Raw genomic sequence first — 24,892 nt, forward strand, 5'->3', positions numbered from 1 at the left:
TCCAGGATCACGCCCTCTGCTGAAGGCGGCGCCAAACCGCTGGGCCCCCGTGGCTGCCCTATTTTTCATCTTCTAGAGAGCAGTTGCAGAGCTTCTGGCTTAAATCATTTCCCCAGCTATCTGATAGAGGCTCTATGGTTAAAATAGTAAAGTGTATTTAATTCTATGCTAGGCATAGATACCTTTATAAAATGTTAACTTTGTATTAATTAATGGATTAGCAATACCTTTGCCATTGGTAGCACTACTGTACTCAAAGAATTCAGATTATGAAACCAAATTCTATTTTAAAAGACATTGGGGCAAAATGTTAACATATCTAAATTTTTTTCTATATTTGGTAGCAGTTCAAAAAATCTGATTTTTCTCATATATTAAAATTTCCTATTACCATTGTCTAAATATTGCCAATGTCTTTACTATTATTATTAAAGGGATTCTGTTTCTGTAGGTTTAAAGCATGTTGCAAATTTATAATCCCATCTTCTCTTTCCTCAACTCTGCACAGGGCCCTGTATTTTTCCTTGAAGATGGGAAATCCACTATCTCATTGAATGACGCTTTGATGTGGGCAAAGGTGAACCCGTTCTCACCTTTAGGGACTGGAATACGACTCAACCCATTTTGACAGAAAAGTTTCTCCTTGTTTAATTGTTTTTTAAAGACCTTTTGTGGGTTAGTATTACCTTCGCCTTTGCTGTCCAAGAGCCAGAGGTTGAGGGGAGAAGGGGAAGGTGGGGGAATAAGAGTTGACTTTATAAATTAACTTCAAAAAAATAAAGTATTTATATAATTTCAAGGAAAACTAGATGTGTCCTTTATAAAATAGAATAGCCATATTTGGGAGAAAGATAAAAGAAGAATCTAAAAGAGCATATATAAGCTTCACAAAGGTACCAAAGTTTCATTAAAAAGTACCAAAATAGGGATCCCTGGGTGGCGCAGCGGTTTGGCGCCTGCCTTTGGCCCAGGGCGCGATCCTGGAGACCCAGGATCGAATCCCACATTGGGCTCCCAGTGCATGGAGCCTGCTTCTCCCTCTGCCTGTGTCTCTGCCTCTCTCTCTCTCTCTCTCTCTCTGTGACTATCATAAATAAATAAAAAAATTAAAAAAAAATAAAAAAATAAAAAAATTTATTAAAAAAAAAAAGTACCAAAATATTATATTGTTGAAACACTGAAACATAGAAAATAATGCAACACCTTGAATAGTGCTTGACATTGAATGAGTATTTAATGACTATTGGAATGACTGAGTGTTCTTGAGCTACCAGAATATAAGGCATGTATGACGATCTTCAAGTTAACAAACACCCATACTGTCCTCCATAAAGTATATAGTAAATCAGTAGTTTCAGTTCATATTTAATAAAAGTTTCCAGTTTAACATCTGTCAACACATGGATACACAGTCAAAATACTTCTGAGTTTTATTTTTTAAAGGAAAACGTTGCCAAGTTTTTTAGCTGAAATTAAATGTCCAATTATAAAGGAATAGGTTATATAACCATAACAGACATTAAAATGTAAAAACACAAATGCAGTTAAATCTGTATGGGAATTTACATTTGATGATAATTGACTATTTTAAAAGATATTTAGTGTGTTTGGATATTAGTTTTGATTAATGTATTTAATATTTACAGTTATTTCTATTCAACTTATATGAACTAACATAATTTATCTGATAAAATTAGCTTCAAGTAAATTTCTAGAACTATATTGAAATTTGGAGTATATTATAAATTCAAATTTTTAAAATGTTAATTAAAAGAGTAAAAATATTTTTAAAAAAAGCCTGAGGCATGACTGCAAGTATTTCAATTGTACTAGAATTCGGACTTTGTGGTCTATAAAATTAATGTGTTACTGGGCAGAACAGTACTTTGGTACTCAAGCTGTTTTACAGAATTTATAATGTTTTTGTTTAAAGAGTCAGGAGCTCATATAATTGAAGTAATTGTGGTTTATATTATCTTTAAACTTGTTGCATTTAAAATAATTTTAAAATTTTCTTAAACAAGCTTCTTAAAACAGAAAACAGTATATATTATATATATATCTATTGTGTTGATGGGCTCTAACTCTTCAAAAATACATTACAGCCTAAAATCTATTTTATAAAAAAAAAATTTAGTTAACATTATAGAAGAGAATGTATGTGACGTGTCAATAGTGTGAAGTATTTTTTTAATCCTTAGTGATATGCGTAACTCAGATTTTTTTAGAGGAGGAGGATTTTTAATTAGCACATATGTAGTAAAAACCTTTTCACTTAAAAATAGCTGTTGAAATCCTATTATAGTTCTCTTTATTTTGTTTTAAAATAGATTAAGAAGCCTATCTTTTGTTCTTTACTTTAAAAGATCTGTTGAGCTTAAATTATACATCTATAAATGATTGTTTCCTTCTTTTGCATTTTAAATGAATGTGGGAAAATATTTTATGTATAAACCATGAAAAACTCAAATAACTTTTTAGCACATGAAGACCATAGAGGAGTAACCCAATTTGTCTAAAATCTAAATTGGATTGATTCAAATATAATTGTTATTCTTTGACTTCTACAGTGTTCTATACCTTACTATTAACTATAACTATTGATTCTTCATAGAACTATAAGTGTTATTTGACCATGTCAGTCTGCATCTATTGTGCCTTAATATGGAAAACAAAGCAATTTTTTAAAATTTATAAAAGGTTTTCCCATAGTTAGATTTCCTATGCATGAAAACCCAAACAAATAATATGAACTTATTTTACTACTAGAAGAGCTTTATATTACTAATAATGTGGACAAATTATTTTGCAAGTTTAAATATGCTTTTATGAAAGAAGTCTCATTAGACAGTGGTTTTAAAAGGATTGGAAAAATATTTTGCCTATAAAAATTACCGGGTAGTTAACAAAATTGCAACATCAAAATGAGTTATATCTTGTGAAAATATGATTTTTATGTCAATCAAATTTTTATTTATTTATTTATTTATTTATTTATTTATTTATTTATTTATTTATTTAATTTATTATATTTCCATGAAATCATCCAGAGGTATTCAGGAACATGGTTGCATTAAAGCAATGACTTGTGTTTTGTTTTCTTTAGAATAGGAAAATTGACACTTTTTCAGTCTTAAGTCAAAAGACATTCTGATTATAGTAAAAACCTCACCATTTGTTTGTAAAATCTAAGGTTTCTTATATGGTGTAGCAGTGATACAGAACATATCATCATAGTTAGCTCTATTAACAAGTGTTTATTATACCATATCTTTGACACATTTATTCCTGAATAACTGAAAAAAGTACTTTTATGCTACATTTAAATACCATAGGACTGTGCTTAATATGGCATATAGTTCTCTATCTAGATTTTTATGTATATAGGTATGAATGCATTTCAGGTCCCTTAAATTTCAGTAACTACTACATTAAAACCAAATATGACAGAGTTAACTGCTAAGCTGAGCATCAGTCATGTCTCCAAAACCACCTTTGAGAGAACGTTGTTTCTCCATAAGTGCTGGGTCAGAGTCATCAGAGCTCTGAAGGGCTGAGCTGGCCACCTGGGTTATTACCTTACTTGGGATCCTAGAAGAATCACTTTGGACTGTTGAGGAGGATGATTCTCCACTTGTAGGAAACACTGACTACAATAAACTCCCGAATTAGTATAAAAGGGAAAAAGCTTATTAATGAATACAAAGAGTGTATCACAGAGGCTTCCATTCCGTGATAAGTGTTCTAATGATTGATTGAAAACTTCCTCCTGTAAGAGCTGCTGTAGCTCCTAGGAAAGCTCCTTGGCTCCTTCCGCCAAGGATCCGCTGTGAAGCAATGGCATTCCCAAGATACAGCTGTAGTGTTGGCCTCTCTTAACACAACTCATCTTCAAGAAGCTCTTGAAGTCACCTACTTTGACTATACTTGCATCCTTCACTTATTCACTATGAAATGAAACTTGTAAGACTACTTCATATTTTCCACAGCTCTCACTAGGCCCCACGGGAGTGTTGGGAACTTACCATAGTCAGGCCATGAGCAATTAGCTTTTTCAGGAGATTGAACATGCAGTCAAGAGAGGAATAAAGAAACTTTTTATATGACTGTTTACCCAAATCTAATCCTCTTCCCTGGATCTTTTCCCCAGCCAATGTTCAGAAGACTGGTTTCTATAACCTTTTCCTAAGGTTTCCCATATGTTATGGGTTGGAGATTATTCTCATAATTTTCTACTTTAGATTCGTCCCATTAGAATGCAAGGTAACAGACAAATGACCTATATAGCTGGTTAAGACACGCATTTAAACTGGACCCTTTACCTCAGATATAACTAGATTCTAAACACACTCCCAAGAAGTAATCCTATTTCATTAGGGCTCTCTTTACTTCCTTTCATGAAATATTACCTGCCAAGAATGTGAAATTAAATATGGAAGTCTCGGGAGGTAGAAATTCCAATAAATCCAAGCCTTCAAAAATGCAGAACAATTGACTGAGTACGTGCGTGTCATGGGATTCAGCATTAGTAATACTCAGCTCGCAAGTCTCAGAAGAGGCTGTTCACAAAATAGCATAAAAACATGAATAATTCCAGTTGAAGAAAAATTTCCAAATGTGAATGTAAAATTATAAGAAAGTATGAAAGATAATTAATCTTTCAAGATAGCAGCTGTTTTGGTTTCCCTCCAATAAAAGTGGCGGCAACCAGTAGAAATTTTTTAATTGAACTAAATGGCTTGCTAAACAGAACCAAATTCCAAGTGAAGCACAATTTTCCTTTCCCACAACTCAGTATCAACTGGAGGGACACCTGTTTTTTTAAGAAATGTTTCAAGTCAGGCTATTTATGGGGGTGGACAAGGTTCTCTGTGGGCCAATGTATAATAATAATCATTCAGAATACATTTATTATGAATGCATGTGATGTGTGAATATGTATCAGGCCAAGTAGAAGAAATTTTCATTTCTAATGAGGACAGCCTATTACAAAGTAGATTCACCATTCCTACAGAATTCACGAGAAATAACTTATCTACTTGTCATGGTGAGTTATGTTTAACTGTATCTTTAAAATTATTCTTGCTCATTCTGTGCTGTTTGATTTTGTATTTTTAACAGTATCTGACACAGTTTAATAAATGGTTCTTGAATTGAAAAACCATGTTCTTCAGCCCAATTATGGATGAGACACTACTTTAATTTACTTATAAGTCCAAGATTAGGTTAATTATATCCCTTTAGTACAGCGGGAGATGATGGCATCACTTCTTCAAAGCCATTAGACGGGTGCTTTCCAAGGTTACTTTTCCTTGTTTCTGATAGATTTCATAGATTCAAAAGAACATTTTCCAGCTTGCTTCACAGAAATTTCTTTAAGTGGATTGCCGCCAGTACCTGTGTTTCCTGGAATATTTAAGTAACATTAAAATCAGTTTGTGGAAAAAAAAAATCAGTTTGTGGTTATTAAATATTTGCACAACGATCAATGTTTCTAATACGTCAAACATGCAGAACGATTTGCAACAGGCTGAGCACAGGCTCATCTAAATGCCTGGTAAACAGAATATTTAAAGCATGTGTTATAGTAGCCATAAATAAAAAACCTGAATGTCACCCACTTCCAAAAGTCATTAGCAGTGCCTAAAATATCCAGGGCTTATTTTGGTGTATCTGATACTGAATATGACTCAATTATTTTTAGATGTTGCTTCAGAAAGCAGCTGAGGCAACAGTGCCTGATTCTCACAGTGCTTGGATTTGGCGAATACACATAATTCATAGTTGAGTTTCTGGAACTCTGCACTGAAGCATCCAAGCTGCCCAGACTCTTCGGGTTACTGAGTTCTAACGAGAGGAGCCAGTGACAGTTGAGAAATCGATTTTCCCCTGGCCCATTAGTTTGCTAGATGCTAGGAGTGGGTAAACAAATGGAGGAACTTAAGTGTTAATGAAAAAAACAAAGGTAATGACCCATCCTACAATTAATTTTCACCCACCGTATCTGATAATTAGAAGCTTTTCAGGTGAACGGCCTCTTGGTTTCAGTGCCAGTACGTGCAGCGCAATCTTAATAAAATTGGGCCCAGATTCCGCGATCTAGGTCTGATTCGCCTCCTCCCCTTAACCCTCAAGTTATGTTAGCTGACCTGAACTTATCACTCTACTCTTCTACTAGAAACAACCAAAAAGGAATGCCTTGAACAAATTTGGGAAGAAAATAAAATTTAGCAAAAGAGCTCTCATCCATATAATCAGCAAAGTCAGCTTCACACCATTCATTCCTTTCCATTCTGCCTAGATTAAGAGAATCCAAGTATCTAGAATAGAATTGAGAGAAGTAAAAAAGATAAAAGTCTGTTTCTTCACAACCTGATCTGCCCTGAGAACTCCCATGGCCCATCGTCCACTTAGAAAAGGATAGAAAAAGACCACTGAAGCGAGAGGGACTCATAAAAAGAGAGCATTGAGAGAATAAAATGGGGGAGAAGTTATTTATAGCCATTGATACATGATTAAAATTGCAAAAGCAGGAATCTAGTTGGAGTTCTGATCTGAAATAATGATAGCATTATTTTTCTAAAAAAAAAAATACCTCCTTTGTGGCCTTGAGATTTTTCTGAAAAGATAACAGAAAGGAGGATTGCTCTTTAGCAATTCAAGTATCATAGGCATCATTTTTTTCAAATACGGACACTTAGCATGGACACCTAGCATGTTCCGTAGGCTGGAAGGGAGCCTTACTGTGACTCATTCATCCTTCTGCCTTTCCATTGCAGGTCAGAGCCAGTGGTCCTGTGCTGCCCGTCCCCAGTCAGGTCCAGGTAGCCTTCAGGGGAGAGAGGCAAGGGAACCAAGGCTCCCCCCGACTCAGCCTCAGCCTGGCTGCGGCTCCCACCCTTCTGGAGCCTTCACTGCAGGCGCCACTCCTGGAAGGAGCTTGAGGCGGGTTGAAGGAGAGGATGTGTGCCCAGAATCCGAAGGTGAAACTGTGGATACATACTTCTGTCTCATAGAAACGCCATCACTCAATTCTTTTGGGTTCTCTTGAGTACCATGCCTCGGGCATGTGAGGAGTTAAAGAGGTTTTAGTGAACTGGCCTATGTCTACACATTAAAAAGTGAGTTCTGAGAAAAGGTAGTTTTAGTAGGTCATTAACAAAACACAACTAAATGATCATGATGTGTGATCAAAGTGTTTGGAAAACATTCTGTACCCCTCCTCTTTAATATTTACAATGCATATTAGCATATTCAATCCTAAGTTTATAGGAAGGAGTCTGTTGACCTGCTTTTCCAGACCTTATGTAAACAAAGACCATTTGTTCTCCCATGAAGTCCCTTAACACGTTAGAAGACATGCCCCGTCGCATAGGTCACCAAATATTTTCCATCAAAGTCTTGACAGTAGATATTTTAGGCTTTGTGGTCAGTTTGTCATGTAAAATATGGACAGCCAGTTACATTTGCATTTCAGATAAACAACAAATAATTTTTAATAAAAAGATGTCCTCAACCTGTCCCCCAAATTATTAGCTGTATTGGTTATGTTTGTTATTTTTCACTAAATCTAGACCCTCGCTTTGTGGGCAAGGACAGTGACTGCCCCTGTTGTTGGAGCGCAAAAGCAGCCATAGACAAGGCATGGAGAACAGGCCTGGCTATGTGCCAGTACGACTTTATTTATGGACGGGAAAATTTGAATTTCATATAGTGTTCATGAGTCAGGAAGTATCATTTCTCTTTTGATACATTTTGTTTTCAACCATTTAAGAATGTGAAAGCCATTCTTAACTTGCAGGCTATATAAAACCGGGCAGGAGACTGACTTTGGCTGGTGGCCTGTAGCTTGCTATGCTGTAAATGCTTTCTGAACTACCAGGATTTAAACAAGTGGCTTCTTGTGGGTACAACCAACTGGAAAATTTAGGTATGCCAGTGTCAATATCTGCCTGAGGACGGATTCAGCACCCACTGTTAGAGAACTGGGCTTTGAGCTCTGCTGCTGAGCTCCATCTGCTTCAGACTCACCTACTTTAAAGAGAAATCAAGAGTTGAAATGGTCCCTTTAGTAGGAGGCAGGGCACCAGATGACCAGTACTTAGCAGACCACAGGGCCCTTCCACCTATGAAAAGCCTACCAACATACCAATCTAATACACAGTTTTAGACCGAATGCCTAGATCAACATTTTATTAAAGAAACAAATAGAAACAAAAAAATCCACTTAACAAGTAAAAATAAAACAACAACAATAACAACTCACTTAAAACAGGAGGAGCAACTCTTTCCCTTGAAATCGGGGAATTATATTTGCACCTGGAGACTTGTTTGGGAAGATGATCAAGAGTAATTTCTCCCACTGTTGGTTTGACCTCAAACCATTCTACAAAACATGAATACAGAAACTCTTTGTTAAAAATTCACCATGGCCATTGCCAAAATAAGACAAGTTAGGCAAATTCCTTAGGCATCTCTTTCATCATATTCTAAGAGTGGTGTGAATATGAAGGTTCTTAACCCTCTCCCCACACCTCTGATGCACAAAATGTTTGCTTTAAAAAGTTAAAGACAACATCTTTATGTTCCTATTACTTTTTTAATAAGTTTCTATTCGAGGGCACCTGGGTGGCTCAATCGGTTAAGAGTCTGCCTTCAACTCAGGTCATGATCCCGTGGTCCTGGGATCGAGCCCCGTGTCGGAGTCCCTCCTCAGCAGGGGGTCTGCTTCTCCCTCTGTCTCTGTCTGCTCCCCACCATGCTTGTTCTCTCTCTCTCTGTTAAATTAATAAAATTTTTCTAAAAATTAGTTTTTATTCAATAATAATATGTATACAGAAAGATGAACAAATCATGTGTTTACAGCCTGATGAATTTTTAGAATGAATACACCTGGGGGACCCATCACCCAGATCAAGAGATAGTAATATATCACTAGTGCCCTCAAATCCCCTGGTTATCTCTCCCATACAGTACCCTAAAAAGAAAACACTGTATTGACTTCTGTTGTAGCAGGTTAGATGACTTTTTTAATAGTTCATGTATTTTTTATATTTCATATAAACATACAGGATTTCTTCATTTTTCAAATATGTTTCTAGTATAAAAATAGTGACTTAAATATATTCCCATGTTTCCCATATTTCTCATTAGATCTATAAACTGTCACGCCTGGGCATTAGTTTCCCTGTGCTTCTAAAGATCACTTACCCCTCCTCTGCAGCTCAGCCTTCACTGAGGCTTGAAAAAGAGTCTAAGGTAATTTCTATTCATGAGTCAGACCCTGGTAATGCTATATACAGTTCTGGTCGGTAGCATTCTCAGAACTATAATTATCACAGTCAATTACTTTGGCTGAGCTTAAAATCAGTCTCAAAAATCAAGGCTGGTGATAATAGAACACTGTTCAAGAATCTGCAGGGTTGAGATGATCTGTGGCTAAAGAGAAATTGTGTTTAAAGGAAGATGATAGAGGTTAGCTTTGCAGAAAGATGGACTTTTGAATAGAAGATTAAATAGAATTGTTTTGTTTTAGAAATCCCAAGTAGCACCAATGAGGAGCAGAAATGGTGAGATTGACTAAATGTAAGCAAACAAGTATAAAAAAAAATTGTCTGATTTGTGGTATCAGCAAAAGAACTTGAGAGAACTAAAATGCTGAAGTGTGGTAGGGGGCTGGCAAGGAGTTGTCAATGTCATAGTGTTCTAGGGTCCTTATTGTTGGAGAAAGAAAGTGAAGACACTAGTTTTAGATTAGGGTAAAAATGCGTGTTAACATTTCTAGGGTAGCACTGAAAAGAGTACAGATTTTAAATTTTCCAAATTCGTTGGTTGGTGGGGGGTAGAGGTCATAAAATTCAATCCAAAAGAAAAAATAAGTGAGACAAAAACAAGAAAGAGGAAAACAAAGACCATAAAATAATATGCTAGGTGTGAATGCAAACATAACAGTAGGCAGTACTGCTGAATTCATGACAATAAAAATCACAGTGAATGAAATAGCAAAGGTCCATGAAGAGGATACTTCAGAGAATTGCAGGGCTTGCTAATTTACCACGTACCAGCACTCAACTATAAAGCAATAGTAACTAAGACAGTGTGGGTGTTGATGTTGCACACGGGCAAAGTCAGCTAGAGCCCAGAAACAGGCCCATATATATACAGAAACTGGATACATTTGAGACATGAGATTATTACAAGTGAGATTATTACAAGTCGGTGAACAAAAAGAACAGATGGTTCAAGAAATGGTTCTGGGACAATTGGTTCTCCATTTCAGTTGCAGACAAATTAAGATCTTAAAGGTTAGAGACTAACCCCTTACCAGATCTTTGCTTTGCAAACATTTTTCCCCCATTGTATAGGTTCCCTTCTCCCTCTTGTTCCTTTTCTGTGGGGAAGCATTTCAGTTTGATACAATCCCACATGTTTGTTTTTGCTTTTGTGGCCTGTGCTTTTGATGTCATTTCAAAAAAAAAAAGAAAGAAAGAAAGAAAAGAAAAGAAATCATTGCCAATGCCAATGTCCAGGAAGTTTTTTCCTCTGTTCTCTTCTAGTAGTTTTATGGTTTCAGGTTTTATGTTGAAGACCTGTTCTGGCCTTTATGTTGAGGTGTGAGATGAGAATCCAATCTTATTCTTCTGCAAGTGGATATCCAGTTATCTCAATGTGATTTATTGAGGAGATTATCTTTTCCCCATTGTGTGTTCTTGGCGTCTTTATTGAAGATCAAATATCTGTAAATGCATGGATTTATTTCTGGACTTGCTCTTCTGTTTCTTTGGCCTGTATGTCTGTTTTTATGCCAGTACCTTACTGTTTTAATTACAATAGCTTTGTTTTATAGTTTGAAATCGGGAAGTGTGATGCCTCCAGCTCTATTTGTCTTTCTCAGGGTTGCTTTAGCTTCTCAGGTTCTTTTGTGGTTCCATATGAATTCAGGATTGTTTTTTCTATTTCTATAAAGACTACCATTGAAATTTTGCAAGTTTGCAGTGAATCTATAGATCAATTAAGTAGCATAGATATTTTAACAATATTAATTCTTCTAATCCGTGAACGTGGGATGCCTTTCTGTTTATCTGTGTTTTCTTTTATTTCCTTCATCAGTGTTTTATAATTTACAATGTATAAGGGAGTAATATCCAAAACATGTAAGGAACTCATACAACTCAAGAGCAAACAAAATAACCCAACTAAAAACTGGGCAAAGGACCAGAGCAGATGTTTCTCAAAATTAGAGACACAAGAGTGCCTGTCTGGCTCAGTCAGTGGAGCATGCAACTCTTGATCTTGGGGTGTGAATTTGAGCCCCATGTTGGGTTTAGATACTACCTAAAAATAAAATCCTATAACAGATATATACAAATGGCCAACAGGTATATAAACAGGTACTCAATATCACTACTCATGATCACTAATCAGGGAAATGCAACCAAAACCACAATAACTTATCATAATACACCTGCTAGAATAGCTAATTGTCAAAAAGTACAAAATATTTAAAAGTGTTGGTGAGAATGTGGAAGGAAAGAGAACCCTTCTACACTGTTGGTGGAATGCAAATTGGCACAGTCATTATGGAAAACAGTATAGAGATTCTCCCCAAATTTAAAAATAGTCCTACCATATGATCCAGCAATACCACTTCTGGGTATGTATCCAAAATAAATGAAATCAGTATTCCAAAGAGGTATCTGCACCCCCATGTTCATTGCAGCATTATTTACAATAGCTAAAGATATGGAGATGTCCATAAATGTCCAAAATGTGTGAATGTATAAAGAAAATGTGATATGTATATTTACACACACACAATGGAATATTAATCAACCTTTATGCTAAGTGAAATATGCCAGACATGGAAAAACAAATACTGCATGATTTCACATCTAGGTGGAAGTCATGAAGTAAAGAGTAGAATGGTAATGTCCAGGGATTGGGGGTGGGGGGAACATGGGGAGATGCTGATCAAAGGTATGCAAGATGGACAAATTATGCAGGTCTAATACATAGCAGGGTGACTATAGTTGATAGTGTATCATGTACTTGAAATTTGATCTTAAGCACATTCACCATACAAAGTAAACAAGCAAGGAAAAACAAGAAGCAAAGAAAGAAAATGGCAATCATGTGAGGAGATGGATGTGTTTGATTGTAGTGATCATTACACAACGTATATGTACATCCAAGGGTACATCAAGCTATACCCTTAAATATGTATGATTTCTATTTGTAATTTATAACTCAATAAAGTTGAAAATTCTTTAAAAGTGAAAGGCTAACATAGCAACGTTTTCCTAGATATGTCTCCTCAAACAAGGGAAATAAAAATGAAAACTCTTAGAACTACATCAAAATAAAAAGCTTCTGCACAGTGAAAGAAACAATCAACAAAACTAAAAGGCAACCAATGGAATGGGAGAAGATGTTTGCAAATGATCTATCTGATAAAGGGTTAGTATCCAAAAAATATAAAGAACTTCTACAACTCAACACCCCCCAAAACAAATAATCCAATTTAAAAAAAGGCAGAAGACATAAACAGACATGTCTCCAAAGAAGTCATCCAGCTGGCCAACAGATATATGAAAAGATGCTCAACATCACTCATCATCAGGGAAATGCAAATCGAAACTACAGTGAGCTATCAGCTCACACTTGTCAGAATAGCTAAAATCAGTAACACAAGAAACAAGTGTTGGCGAGCATCTGGAGCAAAAGGAAGCTTCTAACACTCTTGGTGGGAATGCAAACTGGTGCAGCCACTGTGGAAAAGAGTATGGAGGTTCCTCAAAAACAGGACTACCCTATAATCCGGTAATCACACTCTGGGGTATTTACCCAAAGAATACAAAACCACTAATTCAAGGAGATTAATGTACCCCTATGATTATTGCAGGATTATTTATTATAGCTAAACTGTGGAAACATCCCAAGTGTCCATCGAAAGATGAATAAGGAAGATGTATATACACGCAATGGGATTTTACTCAACCTTTAAGAAAGCATGAAATCTTGCCATTTGCAACAATGTGGATAGGGCTAGAGAGTATCATGCTAAGCGAAATAAGTCAGAAAAAGACAAATACCACATGATTTTGCTCATATGTGGAATTTAAGAAACAAAAATGGGCAAAGGAAAAAAGACAAACTGAGGAACAGACTCTTAACTTTAGAGAACAAACTGAAGGTTACCAGAGGGAGGTGGATGGGTGGTGGAGTGGGGGGATGGTGGTGAGTGTGGGATGGCAGGGACAAGGTGATGGGGCTTGAGGAGTGCACTTGTGATGAGCACCGGATGTCGTATGGAGGTGTTGAATGACTATAATGTACACCTGAAATTAATATAACACTGTATGTAGGTTAACTCTACTGGAATTAAAATTTTAAAGATGAAAGTGAGAGGCTAAACTTTAGTCAGTTTAAATATAGGAGAATATTTCTATAACCCCATGATGCCAACAGTAATGACTATGAAGTTTGTATCTGCTTTTCATTTCTTCCATAACAAATTACCATAAATTTGGCGACGTATGAACAACAGTGATTTTTATCCCACAGTACAGAAGTCTGAGGGCTTCTTTTTAGAGTCTCGACACTGGGCTGAAATCAAGGTGTTGGCAGGGCGGCATTCCTTCTGGAAGCCCTGGAGATCAGTCTTCTCCTGTGCTCATTCAGGTTTTTGGCAGAATTTGGTTCCTTGCACTTCCAGGTCCAAAGTCTCTATTTTGCTGCTGGCTGTCTCTGCAGTTGTTCTTTCCTCCTTGAGGCCATGCCCATACCTTCCTGTGCTCTCCGAATGGCCCCTGCAGCCATGGCAGGTGGAGGCCTTCTCACACTTCAGATCATTTCTACTTCAACTTCTGCTGCGTTGCTCTGATTCCACTTGGAGAAAGATCTCTGCTTTTAAGTGTTCATGTGATTAGACTGGACCCACCCGAATAATCCAGCATTAACTCCCTACTTCAAGGTTTGCAACTTTTGCAAAGCCTCTTTTGCCATATAATGCAGCATGTTCACAGGTTCCAGGGATTAGGGCACAAACAACAATGGGGACAATCTGCCTACTACAAAGAGTGATACAATCTAAATTAAGAAATATATATGAATGGAATTAAGAAGAAAAGTTGCATGCATAAACTTTTTTTTTTTTTTTACATCAAGGAAATTATAAACAAAGGCAGCAGGACAATAATCTCTCTCAGAGGGAAGTATGGAGAATGCAGGAAGAAGGACACCAGCAGAATGGAAAGGTATTGTTCATGTGCCGCTTCAGAGACTACATAGGGACAAAAAAATGTTTATTCATTGTCTTCTTGAAATTACACATTCCCATTATATGCATGCATGACAAAAATCAGAGCAAAAGTTTAACATTTAAATACACAAAAGAATTTGAATATAAAATTCCACAACAGGATTAGTAACTTCAATTCTTTCTCTACTCATGAATTCATGAATAGAGCCAGAGATGAGAGCAAATCAAGGAAGAGACACAAAAAATTATAGGCAATGGAAGACAAACAGAGTAAGAGAGGACAAAACCCAAAATATCCAACTCACAGTTTGAAGGGGAAGTTACAGTTAGCTGCTCTCCTTTCCTTCCAGACTAGAGAGAAAAATGGCTCTTTTCGGCAGAAAACTGAGTTTCAAGAGAGAGAAATCCTAAGGACTACAGTGGCCTCATTCTTTAGTGGTCCGGGTGCCATGGCCATGACAAAGTCGCTAAGTGAATCAATGACTATAAAATTCCAAGACATGAGTGGTGTCCTGAGTAAGTGTGAGAAAAGTAAAACCAAAGGAGAGAAAGTTCACTTACTTTGTTTGTCATCTGTTGGGACTCTGACGGCAAATGCTGTGGATGCTTTGAGAATTATTTCAGTGGTGCCTCTGGAAAGTTGCCACAGGTTGCCCCAATCTGCCTCACCTTACCCAGTCTCCATATGGAGCCTGCTACAGAATGGGGGACACTGGACATACTCTAGAGAGCATCTAGAGTGAATCACAGGAATCCAGCTTTTCCTGAAGCATCCTGACGAACTCTGAAGGGGTCCCATCTCTTTAGTAGCTTGAGATGAGATGTGACATTTATTTCCCACAAAATTTTATGTGAACATACGCACTAACATTTTTTCTTAAAAAAATGCTCATGTGATTGAGTATTAATACAATAAAAAGTACTAATACACTAAGTTAGGCTATGCTTGCATTTGAAAAGACTATTACATAAACCACTCCAGTGATGATAAATCACTCCACTGTCACCATAAGAGAACTACTTTCCCTTTAAACCAGTGACAGAAAAAAGCAGAAATGGGCCAGACGATGGCCAGCGTTTCCTTCATCTGCACTCAAGTATGGCCTCATTCACTTGGGAAGAACTCAATCGACTATTTCCAAGGAAAAAGGAAAACTTACTTGGATTCAACTTTCTGCTTAATTTTCTTTGCAACATCTGTAAAAGTAGGAGGAACTCTACTTTAAGCTCGTTGCTGAGCATGTTGGGATTGCTTATTAATTCTGACAACCTAATGTTATCTTTAATCAACTTTGAAGCTGTCGACCTGGGAACCAGGGGCAAACGCATCTGGTAACTGTAGTCTGTGAAATTCACGAGGTCGTCCTGGATACTTTTAATTCTGGAAATAAAAAAAATAAAATAAAATAGTGTTGACAAGCCACATGGTAGTAACGAGACCCATCGTATTCAATTTTCCCGTTGGGTTGTGTCACTAGGCAATTCCAGAGGACTTACTCTCTATGTGTTAACAAAGTATAAACCTCTTGGACCAGGATTTCTGGTACTCCGGCTTTGCAGTGAATTGTCCCGTGGATTAGCTCTTTAGGTAGTTTAAATTTTTTTCTTGCCAGGAACTTTAATAGTAGAAAGAAAGAATTTTCATTATATTCTTATAATGAATATATGATGTTCTAGACACATGTCCAATTATGAATTCACCTTAATCCCCTGTTGTCTCTCAACTAAATTGTGTGTGTGTGTAACATGTTAATTATTAAGATATTGTTCTTCAATGAGAAAACCAATTATTCCATCCCACTCCAATTTGAAATGAGTGTGCCCGGGTTCATAAGGGACTTGTGACAAACTTTCACAACATTCTTTTCAACACAGGGAAACTGAGGCCAGCTCAGTAGCACAGCCGTCCAGGCTGGCGCAGGTAGCCCAGATTTCAGGAGTACACCTTCAAAAACACCTATTTCTTAGCAAAGCGTCAGTGAGCGCTAATTTACCTTCTCCAACTGAGCCCAGTTATCCAACTTGACCTTCAAAGAAGTTCCGTTTTCAAAAGATGACAGTTTAAGCTCCCTGGGGTAGTAGGCAGTGAATATTTCTGCAATCAGGAAACCATTGGAAAAATCCCTGGTCCATACGTCACATTAAGGAAATGAAATAAAATGTAGTTACTTTTGCAGTTGTGATAGGTTATGGTCAACCAACACCGATTGAATATTCCATACTGACAGCAAATCACTCATAAAATTAATTTTGTGGGATCATCGCCCTGAGGAAGACTTGCCACGGGACATGATTTTGATTAGGTTAGATGCACAGCAAAGGCTTGGGTGTTCTGTTTACGAACCCACACTCTTAATTTGTATCGAATTGCGTTTTAACACCATCCCCAGCGGATTCCCAGGCACATTGAAAAGTTCAGGCACGTGTTTACTAAGGAAGATTGAAATCAGTAAACCAGAGGCCTTGGCTGCAAAACACGTCATCGCCTTCACGTGCAGGGAAGGTAGCTCGCATTCCCGGAGCAGATATGCAGCCTGGCAGGCTCAGGGCGGCTGCAGTGGGGCGGCACCTTTTTTCAGTCCCTGATGGAAAAAAACTAGATGCCTTCCGGAGGGTAAACTGATCCCCACGAGTATGTATTTGATGTCCAGGGTCTCTAAAGGAAGAGCCTTGCCTTTGCAAGGTTTTGCAGTCCCGGGCATTCTATATGAGCTCACGTCTACGGGGTAAGGACTGAGTGGGTAAGTACGGGGGCGGGGGGGCCTCGGGGACGGGGTGTTTGCGTGTGCGCCCAGCCCGCGGGGTCTGGCGGGAAACCTGCACCGGGCGGGCCGGCAGGCGAGGGGGCGGCCCCGTGATGCTCGGCCGGCGCCCGCCCAGCCTCGCTCCTGCACCTGCTGACGTTCCTGGGGAAGAAGGTGAGATCCAGGCCCTGGAGCCAGCGCAGGACCGAGCGGGACAGGCGGGAGCTCTTCGGTGGAGGCGGATACACCAGACATTTCCTAGGCTTCCCCCGGGCGGGGGCTGCTCGCTGCGGTGAAAGTGACGCTGACGCGGGGAGGGCTGCCGCCCGCAGTGTCACAGGCCGTATTCTCCGGCCGGCGGCAGCCATGGCGCTTTCTGGGTTTCTATGGCAGCATCTGCGGCGGGGCGGAGCCTGTGGGGCGGGGCGGGGCCTGTGGGGCAGGGCGGAGCCTGTGGGGAGGGGCGGAGCCTGTGGGGCGGGGCGGGGCCTGTGGGGAGGGGCGGGGCCTCAGCGAAGGGAGCGAGACCTCGTGGGCGGGGCGGAGCCTGTGGGGTGGGGTGGGGCGGAGCCTGTGGGGAGGGGCGGAGCCTGTGAGGGCGGGGCCTCAGCGAAGGGAGCGAGACCTCGTGGGCGGGGCGGAGCCTGTGGGGAGGGGCGGAGCCTGTGGGGGTGGAGCCTCAGCGAAGCCAGCAGGACCTCGTGGGCGGGGCAGAGCCTCAGATGGGCGGGGCCTGCGAGTGGGCGGGGCTTCAGCGGTGGTGGGGGCTCAGGGCCTCGAGGGTCCCCCAGTTTGGGGAGCTGCTTTGGGTTGGAGCACAGGATCCCTGACCTCATTGGGTGGACGCTTTCAATCCTAGTAGTAGTTGGCCTCACTTCTAACGAATTTAGAGCCTCCCTCCAAACCTCTGGCTCTTAGAAATTTACTTTTAAAATATTGTGGTTTCAGCCCAGCCAAAGTCCTCTTGGCAGTTCAACATTTTGAGGGTATGAGGAGTCTCCAGGAGATATGACAGTTTTTGTTTAGAAATTGGAAGTAATAGAGTATTTGCTCCAAAACGCCAAAGAAAAAAATTTCGAAATTAAAATGAACGTCTAACGTCTGCAGACTTAACATGTTTCCTTAGTTATTACATTAAGCGTTCATGAAAGTTACGTAATATTCGAAAATAATTTGTAAGTTTTCGCATTTCACAAAGATGTCCTCGTATATAGGATTCATTCATTCAGCAATTATCTGGGTCCCTGGTAGGTGCCAGGCACTGACCTAATAGTCTTTTGGGATTTTTCAGTGAACGATGCAGAGGGGGAAAATGATTGCAGAGCCGGCATCGACAGTTATAAATTAAATATTTACACAACGAAGTGATTAAAATACTTTAAAAAGTTTCCAAAAAAAAGAAATCAGTGTGGCATATTATTATGCAAGATAAAATATGAGATCGTCATAGTGGAGCTATATAATATTTTGTTGAGTGTTTACTCATATACACATTTATTAATAAAGTAAACCAATATGAGCCTGTATATGGTTTGAAAGCAAAACAAAAATGAAATTAGGAAGGTGTTTTCTTTTTGCCCAATAAAGTCTTCTCATGAAGGATTCTTTGATTCTGTGAATTTTTTTGAGCAACCCTCCTGTGCTATGTTATGCACTAGATCTTCACTATCCAATATTGTAGCCACTAGCCACCTGTGGCTATTTAGATATAAATTTAAATAAAATAAAACGAGTAACACTGGCTACATTTCAACTGTTTAATACTCACATATGGCTAGTGACTACCTGTGTTGTACAGCAGGATGCAACACTGTGATGGCAGGAGGTTGTATTAGACCGCTGTGTACTAGATTATTTATTTATAGAAGGTACACAGATATAAATATCAGTAAAAATATCATGTACGCTGAAAAGCTCTGCCATGATAAAAATATATTAGTATTAGGGAGGAAGCAAATAATTTGGCCTAAGGGACTGTAGGAGTCCTTTCAGAGAAGGTGACCTTTGATTTGGATCTTATAAGGCAGTGTTTTAAATTGTTGATGACAGAGGCTTTGGAGCACCAGGTCTACTTTTTATTATTTATGTGACTGTGAGCGAGTTATATAACCATTTTTATTTGTAAAAGGAGGAAATAAATAGGGCTTACCTCAGAGGGTTGTTTTAAGGATTAAATAAACAAGTTAAATATGCAAAGATCCTAGAACAGCGGGCAGCACGTATCAAGTGCTTAGTTCCTATAAATTATTGTTTCTGAGACAATCGTGGAAATCTGTGGGATGAGGGGGACGGGGACCGTTCTGCACAGAGTGAGTACTGTGAGCAGAAGCACAGATGACATAACCTGTGACATGAGAAGGCTGTTTTTTTTTTTTTTTTTTTTTTATGAGTTTTGGGAAATAACTCATCATTAGGGTTAGAGAATGTAGGCTTCAGCATGAGTCCTAACCCAGGATTTAGGTTGTAACGGCTAAGGAGGTCGATTAGGGCTTGAGGCTTGCCAAGAATCAGAACTTTTGGGGAATAAATGTGCCAATTAGTAAGCAGGTACCTGTTTCAAACAGACTCTTCTGTATTGAACTTGTTGGAAGTCCAGGATGTGATTTCGCCTTTGCTAAAAGTTTTACTAAATTCTGACGATAGGGGGAGGTAGCGGGAGGCCAGGAGGGGCAGGGCAGGGAATGTGACCTGCTGTTCCCCTGCTGCTTGCGTGCACAAGGGTGTCACCAGGGCAACAAAGCCTAACCTGGCAAGGGCAGCCGGTTCCACTCTCCAACTTTTTTTTTTTTTTTTTTTTTTTTTTTTTTAGCTCCCCTGGAGACGATTTCATCATCCTCCCTTGGGTGTTTAGCAAGCACTGAGAAGTGGCCCTCCTTAAAGGGTCCCCGATTTTACTCTGGGACACCCCCCTCCGGGAGCTCCTGAAGAGTTGGCACCAGCTGTGTAGTGACTCTCCCCTTTCCGAAGTCCCTCTATAGAACTTTCCTCCAAATTCTAGGCTCTTCTAACCCTGGCTTCTTCAATCTGCTCCCTAGCAGTGGCAGTTGATTCCCAAATCATCTATTTCTGATAGTTTGACGGTTGCAGTGTTAGTTGTTCCCTTGTCCGGATCTGTTCCCCCATTTCCTTCTATTCAGTTCGTGTTGGTTAACTTGTGGAGTTACTTCTGTCTCCCTGCCCGGGGCCCGATGCGACACTGCCTCACAGGAGGAGTGATGCTTCCCTCTGCCACCAGCTGGCCTGCGTCTGCCTAAGGCAGCCGAGGAACCTGCTAGTGCTGCTCTCTGCTCACCAGGTCCAGGCAGCAAGGTGTCACCAGTAGAGCGGGCCGCGGGCTGTTCTGCGGGGTGTGAAGACCCTCGGCCACCTCTGCTGATCGTGTGGCAGAGGCAGGAAAAGCACCTTGACCCAAGGCGAGATCATGAATGTGCACTACTGGGCCTGCTCAGTAAAGGCAGGCCGCTTTTGGTGGTTCTTGCAGGTTGTTTGAGGGCGGGAAGGTACTTTCCAGATCAGGAGCCGCATATCAATTGCTAGGGACTGGGGCGATTATTCCAGTAAAGATACTTCAAATGGAAAAGCAGCTCTAATTGGAGTAACTGCCTGATAAAGTTTACAATCACTTACTGTCACCCTGTAAGGTCCACCCAACTTCCACACAGGCCAAACGACCATCAAAGTCAGTAGCTGGGGGCGCCTGGGTGGCTCAGTTAAGTGCCTTCAGCTCAGGTCCGGGGATCAAGCCCCACCCTCAGGTCTCCTGCTTCTTGGGGAGCCTGCTTCTCCCTCTGCCCTTGCTACTCCCCTTGCTTGTGCTCTCTCTCTCTCTGTCAAATAAATAAATAAAATCTTCAAAAGAAAAAGTCAGTAGTTGTTTCTGACTTATCACCTATCAAGAGAAAATTCAGAGAGCTTTACTTGATATAAACATTTTGTTGAACAGGAAACAACCTGTTCTCAAACAGGGAGACTTGCAACTGAAAGTGGAAGAGTCATTTTTAAGCTCCTGGATGGAGGGAAAACGGTAGCGGATGGAGGGAAAAAGGTAGCGGATGGAGGAGGTTGTGTCCCAGGCAGAGGGAACAAGGTTTGCAAAGGCAAGGAGGCCAGATGAGTTCAGGGAGAATCAAGCCTGTTTTTTGTTTTTTAACTCAATTTGCCAACATATTGTATAGCACCCAGTGCTCATCTCATCAAGTGCCCCCCTCAGTGCCCGTCACCCAGTTACCCCATTTCCCTGCACACCTCCCCTCCCACAACCCTTTGTTTCTCAGAGTCAGGAGTCGCTCATGGTTTGTCTCCCTCTCTAATTTTCCCCACTCAGTCCCCCTCCTTTCCCTTATAATCCCTTCCACTATTTCCTATAGTCCACGTATGAGTGAAACCATATGATGATTGTCCTTTGACTTTCCTACCGTGAGCTTCCTTTTCAAGGCCCTTCGTGATCTGTCCCCTGCTCACTAACACTCGCTCTCCTGACACACATGAATCTTTTGGAGGACAGACCCTGGCCAATGCACACTCCCACCAAAAAGTGGGTTTCACAGAATCTTCTGGAATTCAGATGCCACCCCCAGCAAGAAATGGAGTGGGAAGAAAGAGGCTTGTATTAACTGAATTCATCTGAAAAGTGTACTTAAGAGACAGAAATCAGTGACTCGAATGAGTCACCCCAAAGTGGCCCGATTTCACTGGGTGAAAGGAAAGCTTGAGATAACCAGGAAGTTTTACTAGGATAATAAAGTTGCCTTTTGTACACCTGAATATGTGGTTTATAAAATTTGTACCTACACCATCGGCCTCTTATACACCAAACGTGTTTTGAGAAATGTATCTGAATTTCCAAAGTTACTTATTAAAAGATTCCTTGAATTCCAGCACACTATCCAAAATGGTAATCATTTTGACCTATCATTTTAACCTATCATTTAAAAAAAATCATTTTTGACCTATTTTAACCTATCATTTTAAAAAATGTGAAAACGGAGACCTCCAGAGCTGAAGTGAGTTGTAGGCCCTACAGCAGATGGAAGGGTGATAACTCACCTGAAGTTTCTGAATAAACTTCCTATTGTCAACACCGAAAAAATCTGAAGATGATTATTCAAGTTTCTAAGGGACAGGGCAGGCCTTAAAAGAAACTAATTATAAATGATAATAAGAATAACAAAAGCAGAAAAATTCAAGGAAAAACGTGAAGATAAGCCAAGGGAGAGGGAATAATTTATAAAATTACTTTGTAAATAGATAAGCAGGGTCAGCTGGGTTCAGGGCCTTTACAGAGGGAGGAACACAGTAAGTACCTGTGGACCTTCTATTCCCAAGGGCCCCTCCATTCACACCGTTTCTATTTAACTTCTTCTGAAACATCAAACATACTCGGTGGTTAAAATGATAATTGAAATGAAATAGTTTATCCTACAAAATAAAAGTTTCAGCAGTGTCTTGATACCATGATTATTTCACTAGAATTCTTCAATCTCACGTCAAATAGTTTGGTTTGGCTTGGTCTTTGCCTTTGTAGAGTTTTTTCCTTGGATCTTTATGTGTACACACACACACACACACACACACACACAGATACACACACACATAATAAGATTCGGATTAGGAGACCTTCCAGGTATCTATTTCAATGTGCACTACTCTACTCTTAATACTCCTAATTCAGTGATTTGAAAACTGGAGGAGGAAAAAATGTGAGCAATTGAATCTTATTCTCCACGACCTTCAGTTAGAAAATCAAATACTAATTGGAAGAGAAAAAAAGAAAAGATGTTTTATTCCAGGGAGAGTAGTCACACTTTAATATATTAACAAACAAATGATATACTTAAATAAGAACACTTCTTTGATAAGACAATCCTACTCAAGCAAAGATACAAGATACCAGCATACTCAAGTTTTAAAGTGTCCATTTTAATTTTAATATTTGATATTTATAATATTAAATCGCAATGAAAAGGGATAAATTATATTACCTTACGCTCTAAGACCGCCTCTAGCTCAGGGAAAATACTAGTAGAAACCTGTTTTACTAGAAGAGTTTGAATACCTAATCATATGTAAGGAGGTTACTCTATAATAAAGAAACTAAATGCACATTATTCATGAGGACATTACAAATTTGTTAGGCTGAGATATTTGTAAAATAGACTCAAAACTCTGTAGCCACATAGAAGACTTTTTTTTTTTAACAAACATGCTACAGCCTTATTTCTATTTTTGTTGCATCTTTTTCTATTTTTGAAAATCTAAACATGGTTTTTTATAAATTCAATCTTAGTGACTTTGGGGTTACATTCAAAATAGTTTCTTTCCCATGGGTCTCCAAAAGTCAGCCAAGAACTAAGAAGAAAGGAAAATAAGCCCCTGGGTTATTAAAATAGTGATCAAAATATTTTATCAAAGTATGTTAAGCTTATAAAACCCATTGAAATATTTTCTACTTCACACGGTTGTTAAGTATCCGGATTATCTTCTTTCTTAGTCTGTGATGGCCTCAAATCTAGTGTAAATTGCAAAGGAGGCACAAAATTTGTTTTACTGTGTTTTCTCCTGCCCTGAAATACAGTTAAAGCAGAAGACAATAAACACAGCATTAATCCCTGCAGAGGACACATTGGACCTCTACACTCCCTTGCTAATACAGCCTACCCCAAGCCCTCACTTTGTGTTAGTAGGACAGGAAATAGCCCTAGGAAGGTCTGTGCATGAGGGAAATTTTATAAGGTCCCTCTTGGTTGGCTAAGAGGTACCCCCTTTTTCTTTTCTTTGAAAACCCCACAATTTAAGGAGATTTTGGTCTTCCGGTTTCCGCAGCCTTGCCCAGCCCTGAGCTCTGGAGCATCCCCCAGGGCCTCTTTATCAATCGGGTATGAAACTGGTTCTCTTCGCTCCTGGCACCACCAGCCAGCGATGGTTTCTGGGGAGGAAGAAGGCTAGAGTGTAGGTACAAAAGCACTGCAGAGAGACCCTCAGAGGCTACCCTGGAGAAGGAGGAGGTCCTAAAATAGCCTTGGCAGGGGTGTAATGTTCCAACCATCTCAGGACAACCCGGGAGGAGCCATAGTTGGAGACCCACCAGGTTCTGGAATGGGGACATTGAAGTTGGTGAAGCGACAGTGAGATCTTTGCAGGGAGGGGGCACTTTATCTTGCTCTTCATGAACTGATCATCAGAACGACAGGTGCACATGCAACAAACCGGGGCTCCTGGGTGACAGCTTTATTTCAAAAAGGAAATCAGTTGCTCTCTTCTAAACCATACTCATATTTTGCATTAATATGAAAAATATAGAGAGAAAGAATCAATTACAGTGGCTAACATTTAAAAGTTAATGCATTATTTGGAGAATGGAGGCATTTTTAAATATGTGATTTTAGTAAGAGTGATTTTTTAGATTTAGTGATTTTTCTTTTTTGCTTTAAAAAGACATAAAATGGAGATTTGCCTCCCCCACTCCCCAATCCCAAAGGCACATGGGAATGGCTAACAACATATAGGGATGTTAAATATGCTCTAGTCCAAAAAATGGTAAAAAGGCATAAAGGAGTAGTACTCACTAGTGCACTTAAAATTTAAATTCACCTCTTGCCTGGAGCCCCCTATTCACTTGCACTCTATCATCAGCGTATTTTAATATGAAATATACACTATGCAGATGAAATAGAAATGAGTTTGAAAGTAATCAGAATTATTTTACGGCCTTATCGGTACTGTAAGAAATTCTGCAATAACGTTGGCAGCTGGAGCTGTGGGATAAGGTGCAATCTTGGTCTTCCTATGTAGTTTCTGATGCAGAGTCGGCAAAGCTGACAAAGAGTGCTTGGAGTAGCTACAAAAAGACAGCAAAGTATTTGTTGATTAAGATCAGGACGGATTTTTA

General features: G+C 39.4%; 3 protein-coding genes across 14 annotated transcripts in view; 1 reads left to right on the top strand and 2 right to left on the bottom strand.

Moving 5' to 3' along the window:
- WDR17 (WD repeat domain 17) overlaps positions 1–15,683 on the top strand; it is a 117,452-nt gene extending 101,769 nt beyond the window's left edge. For 6 of the 8 annotated variants that reach the window (XM_072775846.1, XM_072775849.1, XM_072775848.1 and 3 more), the window contains one exon: positions 509–5,406. In XM_072775846.1, the coding sequence (XP_072631947.1) occupies positions 509–628 (120 nt within the window). In that variant the 3' untranslated portion in view covers positions 629–5,406. Of the gene's footprint in view, positions 1–508; positions 5,407–6,779; positions 10,844–14,166; positions 14,256–14,610 lie in introns of those variants that run through there. The other 2 variants (XR_012007416.1, XM_072775847.1) reach the window with 2 other exon arrangements.
- Positions 5,180–17,398, bottom strand: SPATA4 (spermatogenesis associated 4). Of its 2 annotated transcripts, none has more exons than XM_072775853.1 (6): positions 17,155–17,398; positions 16,255–16,384; positions 15,758–15,876; positions 15,421–15,641; positions 8,267–8,386; positions 5,180–5,406 (listed from the first exon to the last, which is right to left on the bottom strand). In XM_072775853.1, the coding sequence occupies exons 1-6, from the start codon at positions 17,370–17,372 to the stop codon at positions 5,303–5,305; spliced, it is 912 nt and encodes a 303-aa protein (XP_072631954.1). In that variant the 5' UTR covers positions 17,373–17,398; the 3' UTR covers positions 5,180–5,302. The 2 variants fall into 2 exon arrangements, with proteins under 2 accessions (XP_072631954.1, XP_072631955.1); XM_072775854.1 differs by having other exon boundaries at positions 17,251–17,387.
- A 6,818-nt stretch (positions 17,399–24,216) lies between these two features.
- Positions 24,217–24,892, bottom strand: part of ASB5 (ankyrin repeat and SOCS box containing 5) — a 50,534-nt gene continuing 49,858 nt past the window's right edge. For all 4 annotated transcript variants that reach the window (XM_072775855.1, XM_072775857.1, XM_072775856.1 and 1 more), the window contains one exon: positions 24,217–24,841. In XM_072775855.1, coding sequence (XP_072631956.1) covers positions 24,714–24,841 — 128 coding nt within the window. In that variant the 3' untranslated portion in view covers positions 24,217–24,713. The remainder of the gene's footprint in view (positions 24,842–24,892) is intronic.

The sequence above is a fragment of the Canis lupus genome, chromosome 15 (genome assembly GCF_048164855.1).
Source record: "Canis lupus baileyi chromosome 15, mCanLup2.hap1, whole genome shotgun sequence".
NCBI classification, from domain to species: domain Eukaryota; kingdom Metazoa; phylum Chordata; class Mammalia; order Carnivora; family Canidae; genus Canis; species Canis lupus.